Below are 13,220 nucleotides of genomic sequence, written 5' to 3'. Positions count from 1 at the left end.
AAAAGTTCTTTTTTCAAGTGGTATCATTTGTGTTAAGTTTTTTAAGCCATTCCTGAATATATCTTTAGACCTTATATCTAAACCTACTTGAGGAGCATAAGCACTTATAATATTAAAAATCTTAGTATCAATGATAATCTTAAGGGCTATAATTCTATCAACTCTATTAATTTTTTGCAATATTATCTTTCACTCTTATCTATAATTACACTAACACCATTTTTAGTGCGACTCTTCAAAGTTTAAAACCTAAGTTATCAATCTCCTTAGCCTTTTCTCCAACCCATTTAGTTTATTGAATACATAAGGTATTACTCTTTAAATTGAAGTATTGTGTGGACAAAAGATTTTAAATTGTTTGCCAGGAGGGGCAGAAATATAAAGAAAATATACCGCCAGTCTCCAAAGCTTATTAGATTTAAAGCAAGATTCTATAAATTAGATTCTTGGGCGGTCTCCTCTTCCGTCATATAAATTCATATTTTGTTATTTTATAGTTATTTTTTATGGTGTATTTTGGTTCTTTCCAACTAGAAACTCGTTGCAATTGTGTGATATTGCATTATTTCGTTTTCTAGTTATATAGTTTTTGCTTTAGAATATTTTTTTCTAAATTGCAAAGTTTGTTTTTATTTGGAATTGTGCCAGCTTTACAAGAAAACTTTCTTTGTTTTCTGCTACAGATTCCACGGTTATATAATGTATACAAAGAAATGGGGATTGTAACATCATTTCAGAGTTTGCTTGACAATATTTTTCTTCCTCTTTTTGAGGTTACTGTTGATCCAGATTCACATCCGCAGTTACATACTTTCTTAAAACAGGTTTGTCTTCATCACCATTTTTTATGTTTGCACTTTATTCTCTCATTTTCTTTCTTGGAATACTTTAATCTTAATTTAATATAGGAAGATTTACATGCATGACACTCAACTCCCATGTAATTACATTATCTAACATCTAAACTTCATTTTTTACATCCATACCACCTTACTTATGCATGAAAAGATATATTTCATTCTTCAAAGGTTAAAATGGTGGTATTTTTTTATGTGATTTGAATGATTTGGGTGGTATGAATGTAAAACGCAAAATTTGGGTGTCACATATGTAAATTCATAGGAATTAAGTGGTATGTATGTAAATGCCCCTTCCATATATTAGAAGTTTTGATAGATAACATAAATTAAGGAAGCTTTACGGGAGTAATAATGCTATAATTGCTTTCGTAATCAATAATTTGATGATGATTTTTTCAGTTTTGTATTACATAAAGAAGATTACTATAGCCTCTATTCTCGTCTAAGGGCTTGTTTGGGATCTTTTTTTTTTCTTTTATATTAAAAATATATTTGTTTAGTGTATTTTCTTTCATATTTATTTTTTTTATTTTCAACAAATAAATTAACTTGTTTTTAAAAAACACTCAAAACACTTAAAAGTTGTTTTATGTGTTTTTAAAAATAATCAAATATGTTTTATTTTATTTAAAAACATAAACAAAACAAAATAAAAAACTGAAATATAAAAAATAAAAAAAATGAAAATAATCCCAAATGGCCCCTAAATGATTTGGACCCGTATTTGTCACGTATTTTACATGTGTTTTGTTTTTCCAGGTTGTAGGTTTGGATTTGGTGGATGATGAAAGCAAGCCTGAAAGACGTCCAACAAAACACATGCCCACACCAGCCCAATGGACCAATATTTTTAATCCTGCATTCTCATACTATGCCTACTATTGTTATGCAAATTTATATACACTAAACAAGGTATGGAGTGTTTTTTTCAAATTTTTTCTATGATAAATAATAGTGAAATTTTCATCCATACCACATTGTTCCTTGCATGTTTAACACTTAAAAGCTTGATATATTTCACTTAAAAAGTTAGTTATAGTGATATTTTTGTTGTAATGTTAAATATTTGAGTGGTATGCAATTAAATATGAAATTTAGGTGTTAGGTATGCAAATATTATAAGAATTGTGTGGCATATATGTAAATGCCCCATAATAATATGGGAAATTTGCAAACGAAGCAACAATTTTTAGGATTTATGTATGTAACACCTAAAATTTAATATTTACATTTATCACCTCAGCACTATAAGCTGACAGATGAAAAGGCGCATTTGACTTTTAAAAAGTTAATGAAGTAATCCTTTTTTATGTGATGTTAAGAATGTGAGTGTTATGAATGTAAACATGAAAGTTTAGGTGTTTGACATGCAAACATATAAGAATTGTGTGGTATGTATGTAAATGTCCCATGATAATATCGTAGCATTCAGGGTGAAATATGACTCTAGTTCTTTACTGGTGCCTTAATAGCTATGAAATTTATTTTCTGGGCATTTTGATTTTCAGCTTCGCGAATCGAAGGGCATGAATACCATTAAGTTTCGCCCGCATTCTGGGGAGGTTATAATCAGTACTTACCCTCTTTTCCTCCATTCTTGAAAACTACCAAGTTTCTCATGAAGATTTTTGACAGGCTGGTGATATTGACCATCTCGCCGCAACATTTCTTATTGCTCACAACATTGCCCATGGAATTAATCTGCGTAAATCACCCGTCCTTCAGTACTTATATTATCTTGCTCAGGTATTTAATAATGTTTTAGTAGAGCTTATTTTTCTACATCATCCTTCACTTTTCTTTTAAAAATTTTGAATGTTTAAGATTGGCTTCATTGATAATTTGAAATGTAACTATAATTTGTCTTGCTGTTACTTTAAATGTCAGTTGTTCAAATTTATGGATACAAGTTGAAAGATATGCAAGTAGAAGTTTCGAAAAGTGTACTCTCATATATCTTTTATGCTTTGTATTACTTTTTATTCTTAAATTTTATTTTCAAAATTTATTTAATAACTACTCTTGATATCAAATAGATCTTTATTATCCAAATCTCTTGCGTAGCTCGAGCTTTTCCTGGCATCCAAACACTGTCTCCCTTTTTTGAATCTAATTGTTTAGGATTTATTTGGTATCATTTTTATTTTCTTGCTATTTGTTTTTTATTTTATTTAAAAAATCTATTTATTTCGTGATTTTTTTGCTTGCTTTTGTTTTTTATTTCTAAAAATAAAATGAAATTTTATAAAAAACACTCAAAATACATAAAACTTGTTTTGAGTGTTTTTAAAAACAATTAAGCATGTTAGAAAATATTAAACATGTTTCGTTGCAAGTAAAAAAAAAATAATAATAATAAATAAAAAATAAATCCTTAAAATGATCCCAAATATCCCCTAATGCATTTTTACATATGGTGATTATTGTGTTTGGTAATAATCAGCTTTACTTTTTCACAATCACATTCTAAAATAAAACAATTATATATATATATATATACATATATTGTTACATATATTGTGAACTTTCCGAACTTTCCGGCTTCTTTTTCAGATTGGTCTGGCAATGTCACCTTTGAGCAACAACTCATTATTTCTGGATTACCATCGAAACCCTTTTCCTTTGTTTTTCCAAAGGGGTCTTAATGTTTCTCTTTCCACTGACGATCCTCTTCAAATTCATCTCACCAAAGAACCATTGGTGGAGGAATACAGCATTGCAGCTTCAGTAAAACATTCTTTCCCATCTTATTTCTCTTAATTACAGACTTAATTGTCCCAACGCTAAGCTTTTTTCTCTTGCAGGTGTGGAAGCTAACTTCTTGTGATTTGTGCGAGATTGCAAGGAATTCGGTGTATCAATCTGGCTTTTCACATGCTCTTAAGGTATATTGTTGCAATAATGTTCACACAATACGTTACATAATGTTTGCCTCTTTAGAGAATATGGAATGATGTGTGGTATTACATCACGATTAATTTATGATATAGAAACAATAAGCACTATCTTGTATTACATCACGATTAAAAATATAATAGAGATAATAAGAAATTTACAGCCCGTTTGGGGCAGCTTATTTGGCGCGGTGCGTTATGAAAATACTAGATGAGGCGTTTGGAAACCGCGGCGTGGTAGCGTTACTTAAAAATTTATGTTAAATGCGGGCTGTGGGTTTGACCTCGCGGTCTGCTTTTCTTTGCGAACCTATTACTCGTATGCCTCTCGGTGCTCCCCTTTCACTGCTGCCCTCTCTCTCTCGCGGTTCTTCTGCCCTATTTTACGCCTCTCTCGATCACTACTTTCTCGCGTCTTTCCAGTGGCAACAGGTTGTCTCTCTCCTGTCTCTTTTCCTTTCGATCTTTGGCTCTCTGTCTCTGTCTGTTTAATGTGCTTTTCGTCCTCCCACAGTATTGCCTTTTTTTTATGGAATGACCTTCTCTTTGCGATTTGTGGCTTTCTCATTTGCAGTTTAAAGTGAGAATTTATATTTTGCTATTTTTGGCTTTCTCATCTGCGGTTTGAAGTGAGTATTTGGATTTTACGATTTGTGGCTTTCTCTTTATGATTTGGAATTTGCATTTTTCTTTTTTGTGGTTGAATGTGACATGGAATGAGGTTTTATCTTTGTCTTTGATGTTTGATTGTGAGTATGCAAAATGGTTAAAAAGGGATGCTTGATTTATTGATAGCAATGTTTCGGCTGCTCTGTATTTAGTAGCCTCAAATGAAAAATATGACATAGGGTTTTATCTATATCTTTGATGTTTGAGTGAGAAATTAAGAAATGGCTGAAAGAGGATGCTTGATTTGTTGATAGCAATGTTTCAAGTGCTTTTTATGTAATTGCATCAAATGATAAAATTGGGATGGAGTTTTATCTTTACCTTTGATGCTTGAAAGAGAATTTGATAAATGGCTGAAAGGGGGTGCTTGATTTGTTGATAGCAATGTTTCAGGTGCCCTGTATGGAATTGCATCAAATGAAAAATATGGGGTCGGGTTTTATCTTCATCTTTTATGTTTGGCAGAAAATTTGAAAATAATGTGTGCTTGATTTGTTGATAGCATTGTTTCGGGTGCCCTGTATGAAATTGCATCAAATGAAAAACGGTTGGGGTTTTATCTTTACCTTTGATATGTGACAAAGTATTTGAAAAAATGACTGAAAGAGGGTGTTTGATTTGTTGATAGCAATGTTGTGGATGTGGAGATGGTGGTGTGCGTTGGTTTGTGTGTGGATGTGGTGGTGTATGTTGGTTTGTGTGTGGAGGTGGTTGTATTAGAGGATGTGTTGGTGGATATGGGGAGGTGGTGGTTGGTGTATGGTTGTGTTTGTGTTAGAGGATGTGGGGAGGTGGTGGTTGGTGTATGATTGTGTTTGTGTTAGAGGATGTGTTGGTGGATGTGTGGAGGTGGCGGTGTTGCGGAGGTGGTGGTTGGTGTGATGTTTTGTTTATGCTAGAGGATGTGTGGAAATGGTGGTTGGTGTCTGGAGGTGGTGGTGGTGGTGTGGATGTTTTGGTGACTTGATGTGTTGTTGTGCGGAGGTGATAACAGTGGTGATATGTAGGTGTATTGTGGTGTGAAGGGGCATTAAAGATGATCTTGTGGCATTCCTATTTTTCTTTGAGTTGTGATATTGTGGCGTTCCTATTTATGTTGATTATTTTTTTTCATACTAGTGATACAATGGTTAAGACAAAATAGGTCGGTTCATCTGCAATGTGGGATAATGAGACAATTAATATTTTGCGACATTTACCTTAAGAAGGTCGAATTGAGAAATAGGCCGACAACTTATTTCAATAAGGAATACTGACAAAATATTATTAGAAAATCCAAGTACAGGCATAAAGTATGATATGATGCAGTTAAAAAACAAATGAGATCAACTAAAAGTGCATTGAAAAATCTTGAAAGAATTGAAGATAGGATCAATGGGTTTAGGGTGAGATCTGATAAAGAGAAATATTGATACTTTCGAGGAGTGGTGGACAGAAAACTAGTGGCGAGCATTTTGAAATGTCCCATGTTTTTGTTAATTTTTAAGTTTTTTTCAAATCCAACATGCTATATGACTTTATAAATGATGTATGCCGCAAAAAAAATTTAAATACAGTGGAATTGATCTTGAGCTGGAGAAGTTGGATCGTTTGTTTGGAGGTGTTGTGCCAAAGGGAAACAATGCATGATAGTTTTCCACTTTGGATCCTCTTTAGCTACCTACTAACACTTTGGTATAGAGACAGTCCAATGATATAGCGAACGCTCCATGCAAAGGTGAAATGTTAGAATAAGAAATAAAGTTCGCAATGCCAAGTTCCCACCTAAAACGATCAGGAAGATGTCCTGCATTGCTGTGAGAGGTCCTCCTTAACGTTTGGGGATTAGGAGTGGACAGAGGAAGAATAATATCACCTGGGAGTTTTGAATCAAAGGTGGACAATATAGGTATATCAAGAGTTATGAAAGACCGAGACAAGAGACTTGTTGGCACAACATACCCTGTTCTCTCAGTTTGCTTCTACACCCTTAGCTTACCTTCAGCATGAATTCCACCACCTTTGAGTTCATTCTCCTCAATTGACTCATCCCATATCGCAGGACATGGAATTGATCCCACTTGCATCACTCCATCACCACTACTTCTCACTCTCTCTTGCCTCATATCTTCAGTGTCCGTTACGTCACTGAATGGTGAATTCGATTCTAGAGTGTAGTATAGTTCAAACTCTCTGAATGACACATCTATACTCACAAAGAGTTTGTTCTCAATCGGGCTCCAATAGCTATAACCTTTCTGAGTAGTAAAATAACTCATAAACATATATTTCACAGCTCTGGGATCCAATTTTCTTACAGATGATCTATTGTCTTTCACATAATACACATCCAAGCACCTTCAATATAAGGATTCCACTGTTGTCTCCTTTCAATATCTGACTAGAAGTCTTACACTCCAACACTATTGAAGACATTCTATTAATCAATTGAGCGGCTATCAACACTGTTTACCCCCATAAATGTTGTGGGTCACTCATGGATATCATCATGCTCCAGGTACTTCTAAAAGATGTTGATTCTTCTTCACAGCTTCTCAATTTTGTGCTGGATTGTATGGGCCCGCGGTTTGATGTTGTATCCTTTGGGTTGACAGGTACTCTTCAAACGTCTATCGGTATACTCTGTTTCATTATTAGACCTCAATACCTTCACTACTGCACCGTATTGAGTCTGAATCGCTCTGTGAAAGTCTTTAAAGAAAGCAAACACATCGTTTTTGTTCCTCATCAGATATAGCCAAGTAAAATGAGAATAATAATCAATGAAGGTCACAAAATATCTATACCATTCATCGAATTTGTAGAACAAAATCCTCATACATCAAAATGCTTCAAATTACGCTGGAGCTCTTATTCCCATAACTGACATAAGAGCTCCCAGTGAGCTTGCCAAACTCGCAAGCATCACACACAAGTTTCTCCCTGTTTGCTTTTTCATACAATGATGTATTCAAACGACTCAATAGACTGAATGAAGAGTATTACATGCGTTTGTGATGTAGCGGTAATATATTCCCCACACTCCTCTCAGATTCTCCTGCTCTAGCATTCTCAACCATGGATGTCAAGGGTGAGTTCATCCCAGCTATACCCTAGTATCAAAGTTCACTATGCCACGTGTCAGTCCCAAACCTTCGGCCAGTCCCTTTCTCTTGAAAGATCACCTTAGGAATATCAAATGAAACATCACAATTTAATTGAAGAATAATGACACTAATGGATAAAAGTTCACTGGAAAGAATCGGTACCCCTCACTGTACCCTTACCAACCACAAGTTGTGTTGTACCATCAGCAGTTTGAATGCTATCTGGAATTACTAAATGAGTATAGGAAGAGAATTCCATAGCATTACCTGTCACATGTCAAGATGCATGAGAATCTATTATCCATTCTGGTGTTCTCGTGGTTGATATAGAGACAAGAGCACATGTATCACGAGTACATTTGGTTGAGTGAGCATAACTAGCAGTGTTTCCATTGGATGACGATAATATGGATGTATCCTCAATCACATTATCTGCTTCTCTCTATTTCCTCTTCAACATCTCCAATAACTCATGATCCTCATCGATAAAGACTACCCTTATTTTTCCCTCGTTTCTTGCTACCATCATATTTTCCTAGTAGTGTCCTCTTCCACCCCTTGGGCCCCCACGTTTATGATCACGACCTATAGACTGTTCACATCCACCCGTCTCTCTTTGCTTGGGTGGCTTTGGATAAGCCATGCTCAAGTGTCCCACTTCTCCACAGTTGTAGCACCGGCGAGGCTCCCCCCTAGGCACCCGTCATACCCAAGCTCGATGCAACCAAATCTAATCCTGTACCTAGAAGTCCACTCGGCTCATGCGACTCTCCCGCTTTCTCGCTGGTGCTTCACCAGCTCCAGGTCTCGCACTCCGACGTGACCGCTCAAGCATGCAAGATCTCAGCATGTGTCCACTGATTGTGTTTTCTCTCCCTCAACAAAACAAGCCCGCTCCTCACTCGCAGTCTCTAATTAAGCCGGGCACATCTATTCGAGCACTATCCATTCACAAGTGCTCAAATTCTCGTGCCTTGGCTTGCTGCCTTAACTCCCGCTTCAATTCCGGTAGGAGGGTGCACCTTTCGCGCTCACAACAACATCAGCTTGATCTCCTTTATCCCTTGTACTTGGCTGCTACACCTCTCCTCACGACAACATCAGCTTGATCTCCTCTTTCCCTCTCTCCCTTGGACTTGGCTGCTACACCTTTCTTGTTGCTCACAACAACATCAGCTTGATCTCCTCTCTCCCTCGCCCTTGGCCGCAACGAGCTTCTTCCTCTGCACAATCCGCAGTGCACAATTCCTACTAGCAAAGAATCGGATCTGCTCGCCCTACAGCTCCTCGACCTGCTTCTTCCTGCGATCTCGTCTGCTTTCTCAGCAAACTCTAATCAAGCTGTATCACCACGATCCCGTCTGAGTCTCCAATCACCATTGTATGACGTATTGCGAAGCTCCTAAGTCAGGATCCTATCATTGGTGACCTCTGGCGATCCTGCCCACGATCGTTCCGTCCCATCTGCCTTCCCAGCAGGCTCTAATTGTCGTTGGAGACTCCTGGTGATCCTTCCCGCAATCCCGTCTCGCGCAGCGAGCTGACTGCACGATGCTGTTCCGTCCTAGGTGCAACTTTGCGCAGTCTGCTGCTAGGTTAGAGCAAAGTCTCAGATACCATGAAGAAATAAGTTCCAAGGAATTAAAACTTTCCCATTCAAAAGTTAGGCTTCTCTAATTTCCATTTACAATTAGACCTCACGAAATTAAATTACTAATCTCAACAATACCGATTGTATTTGTAAATGTGTTATTTCACATAATATTAAAGTTAATTGTTATTTACATAAAACATGTTCGCAGTCCCACTGGATTGGCAAAAGTTATTACAAAAGAGGCCCCGACGGAAATGACATTCAGAAGACAAATGTTCCCCACATCCGAGTTGAATTCCGCGAAATGGTATATAGAGTTCACCATCTCTGTTCTATTTTCGCTTGCATCTTCATCTCTATAAAAAAATTGGTTGATCCATTTTATTCATTGTTTATAATTATATATCCATAACATCATAAATTTCCAGATTTGGAGAGAGGAAATGCGGCAGGTTTATCTCGGCAAGCCCAAAATATCTGAAACGATTCCGAAGTGAGGTTCACTCCCCTTCCAAGCATCTTATATACTCTCATCGCCTTAATTTTATGGTAAGTTTAGTCAACATAAATAGCATTTGGAATTTACATGACCCATATATCTATCTATCTATCTATCTATCTATATATATATATAATTCCCCCCAAATATATCACACAACTTTTTTCATATTTATATATCAAACATCCAAAGTTCAATACTTAAATTTTTGACATCACGTCAAAATAACTTCATTATAAACTTTTTGATATTGTAGTGAGAATTTGAAAAATGGATGAAAGAGGGGTTGATTGTAAATAGCAAGTTTCGGGTGGTCTGTATATGATTGCCACAACATGGGATAATTACATACAACACCTGAAATGTTGATATTTACAAATTAACCAACCAATTGATATTACTGAACTGCATAACTGATGTACTTACGCGTGCCACAATCAAACTATAGAAATGAATTTTGATATATGAGCGAGAATTTGAAAAATGGATGACAGAGGGCGGTTGATTTGTAATTAGCAAATTTTGTGTGGTTTTTATGTAATCGCCCCGAAACAAATGTCTTTTAATGCATAACTTTGGATGTGATTCTGACCGTGCTGTATGTATAAATATCAAACTTTAGGTGCAAGATATGTAAATATATAAGAATTGTGTGGAATGTATGTAAAATTTATGTATTGTTATTATAATCATTTTACTTGTTGTTTCTCATAGGAGGTCAACAGCCATTGCGGCCTTCACTAGAGCCTAACTGAGCTTCTACCCATGGTTGGCTTAAGAGTTCTTGTCTTGTTTTTTTCTCCAGTAAGTATGGATGCTGCTTAACTGGAGTTAGTTATCAGCCTCGCAATTTTGATTAAATTATTACTATGTTGAGTAATTATTGAAGCTGATCTGCTGTAAGTCTTATTGTAATTTATCTATTACTCTTTAAGAGTCAGGATGTAGTACTCTTTAAAAAAATAAATAAATAAAAACTTTTTTTCTCGCTATTTCATGGATGTATTGATAATATGTGGCATTTACATATCATCTACTTCTTATCTATTTACGTGTCTAATACACCTAAATTTTCATATTTACATGTACTCTACTCAAATCTTTCATATTACATAAAAAAACATTAGTATTGTTAACTTTTGGAAGGGACATACATAAACTCATGGATAGGTTTGTGACAATAATATGTTAAACATAAATATTAAATTTTAGGTCTTAGATATAAAAATACTTATTAATTTTGTGGTACGCAGGTAAATTTCCCTTTTAACAGTTAGGATATATATATAATGATTTTTGTAGTCTCTGTTAAGGTTTCGCATGGTGATTTTTGTCGTCAATGCATCAATCACGCTCGAAGGAAAAGGGTCTCTGTTTAGACCTTCGTCTACTATGTTTTGTTGTCTCTCTGCTTCCGTCGTTTCGCGTCTTCAGCTTCGTCTGTTTCGACGCTGAGCTTATGTCGGCTCGCGTCTTCACGTCCCCTTGCTTTCCATCTCCGTGTCTTTCGCGATCATCTTCGCCTATGTTTTGCTACGTTATTGTTTTCTGCTACTTTCGTGTACAACAGTGTCGTAGCAGGTGGACTCTTTCCTTACTTTGTGGGCGCGCTCCCTCTTTCAGTTGAACCCGACAAAGTCTCATTCGCCCATGTGGTGGGTAATCATCTAATAGAGTCGGTTGTTGTCTTCCCCTTAAGCTATAAGAAATGTCTTGATGGTACAAGCGACTTCTCTTTTGTTAAGAAGACAAATAGGAAATGTGAGAAAACAATATTTTTTTATCTGATTTAGAAATTTCAATCTTGATTGAGAAATACCAGTTCATTTTATTGGAAAATTTCAGTGGGGGCACCCTCTTATGGAAGTTATCAGAAAGAGTTTTCATGATCTCAAACCAGTAGATAAGTGGAAAGTGAGACTCTTTGATGAGAGACATGTGTCGATTCAGTTAGCCTTGACTGAAGACTGTGCTCGAATTTTCTCTAAAAAAATATCTTAACATTGCAGGAAACTCAATGAAGTTACTCAAGTAGTCTCCTCATTTTGACCGAAACCATGAATCTCCCACTATGCCAGTATGATTTAGTTTACCTGGTCTCAAGCTGCATTTATTTAATCATCAGGTTCTCTACTCTATTGGGGTCATACTTGAGGATCCTACGAAGCTGGATTTACCCACTTTCAATCTTACCAGACATTTTGTTGCCAGAATACTTGTGGAAAAAGATATCACTTTACCCGACATTACAGAAATCTGGTTGGGCACAACACAATGAATATTGACAACAAATTATCATGGAACATATACTTTTTTATTTTACCCCTGTAAAATGTTTGGGCATACCCTTGACAAATGTCACAGACTCTATCATAACTTGAAATCTAAAGCTCAAGTGCATAAGAGTAAATTACCACAAGATAGGAATTAGTGTCTAATTTAATTGCCCTGAGGATCCCCCTGACAATATTGTTTCAGTTTCTGTGATTGATGTGTTGTCGGATGGCTTTGCTGGGCAATCTACACCTTCAAACCTTATTGAAAACAATACTGAAGGACACTTACCTACAAAGGATAATGCTCAGACCAATAATCAGGAGAGCCTTGTAGCTTCTCATATTCAAGAAATATCCAGTGCAGAGGCGACAATTCATACTTCACATACACTAGAACCTATTGTAGTTATAACGGTTAACAATCCTTCTACTACGATCCTACTACCTCATCCGAACGAGCATGTCGTTACTGTTAATCAGGCGCAAGGGACTCATCAGCTTATACATGCCCGACAATTTGTTGATCAACACACTGATCAGATGAGTCAGTCTTCGAATGAGGAATGATAGATTTATACATCTAGGAGGAAGACGAAGAATGAAGACCTACTTGATCTCAAGAATCTAATTGAAGATACATTGGTTACTTTGGGTAATGACATGCAACTCACCAATTTATTAGCCGACTCTTTCTAGAACTAGAGGCAAAGACGTGACTAAATTTGGTCGTTCATAACTTTTTTCTCATTTTGGTGGTTTTGGTTTATGGTCTTATATGTATCTTTTCTTTTTTTGAGATTTTTGCGTGTTGTACTGTGTGGGTAGTGTGTCTGTTTTGGGTCCACTCATATAACCTATCTGTATCTTTTCCATTTTAATATATTAGCTCTTAGTTTTTTTCTTAATATATTAGCCCTTGGGTTTATATATATTAATTTTATGTACAAGTTGACATGTTATAAGGTAGCCTACTGAGTTGTTTAATGATTTAATGGCATAAATGGGGAAAAAAATAGTTAAGATGTATTTTTTACCTTTTTATTTATTATTATTCTGATAGATTTACATACATACCACCCAATGCTTATGTATTTACATATCTAACATTTAAATTTTATTTTTTGCATATATACCACGTTAGCGATGCATGAAAAGTTGTATTTCATTTTTTTTTTAATTAAAATAGTGCTATTTCTGTTGTGACATGAAATACTTGTGTGATATAAATGTAAAAAAAACAAAGTTCAGAAGTTAGTTATGCAAATAAACAAATGGTTTGTATGTATGTAAATGCCTAAGAATTTGGAATCAACATGCAAAGTGAAATACAAGTCTTGTATTT

General features: G+C 35.6%; 1 protein-coding gene across 1 annotated transcript in view; it reads left to right on the top strand.

Annotated features, from left to right (window-relative positions):
• The window catches only part of LOC110023708 (AMP deaminase), a 45,780-nt gene extending 35,193 nt beyond the window's left edge, over positions 1-10,587 (top strand). The window contains exons 12-20 of the mRNA XM_020723249.1: positions 684-824; positions 1,620-1,772; positions 2,369-2,422; positions 2,496-2,606; positions 3,414-3,587; positions 3,665-3,745; positions 9,312-9,410; positions 9,532-9,652; positions 10,317-10,587. Of these exons, the coding sequence (XP_020578908.1) occupies positions 684-824; positions 1,620-1,772; positions 2,369-2,422; positions 2,496-2,606; positions 3,414-3,587; positions 3,665-3,745; positions 9,312-9,410; positions 9,532-9,600 (882 nt within the window). The 3' untranslated portion in view covers positions 9,601-9,652; positions 10,317-10,587. The remainder of the gene's footprint in view (positions 1-683; positions 825-1,619; positions 1,773-2,368; positions 2,423-2,495; positions 2,607-3,413; positions 3,588-3,664; positions 3,746-9,311; positions 9,411-9,531; positions 9,653-10,316) is intronic.
• The last annotated feature ends 2,633 nt before the right edge of the window (positions 10,588-13,220 follow it).

The sequence above is a fragment of the Phalaenopsis equestris genome, unplaced genomic scaffold (assembly GCF_001263595.1).
Source record: "Phalaenopsis equestris unplaced genomic scaffold, ASM126359v1 Scaffold000226, whole genome shotgun sequence".
In the NCBI taxonomy this organism is placed as follows: Eukaryota; Viridiplantae; Streptophyta; class Magnoliopsida; order Asparagales; family Orchidaceae; genus Phalaenopsis; species Phalaenopsis equestris.
Note: the sequence above shows the minus strand (reverse complement) of the source record. Positions and strands in the feature narration are given on the sequence as shown.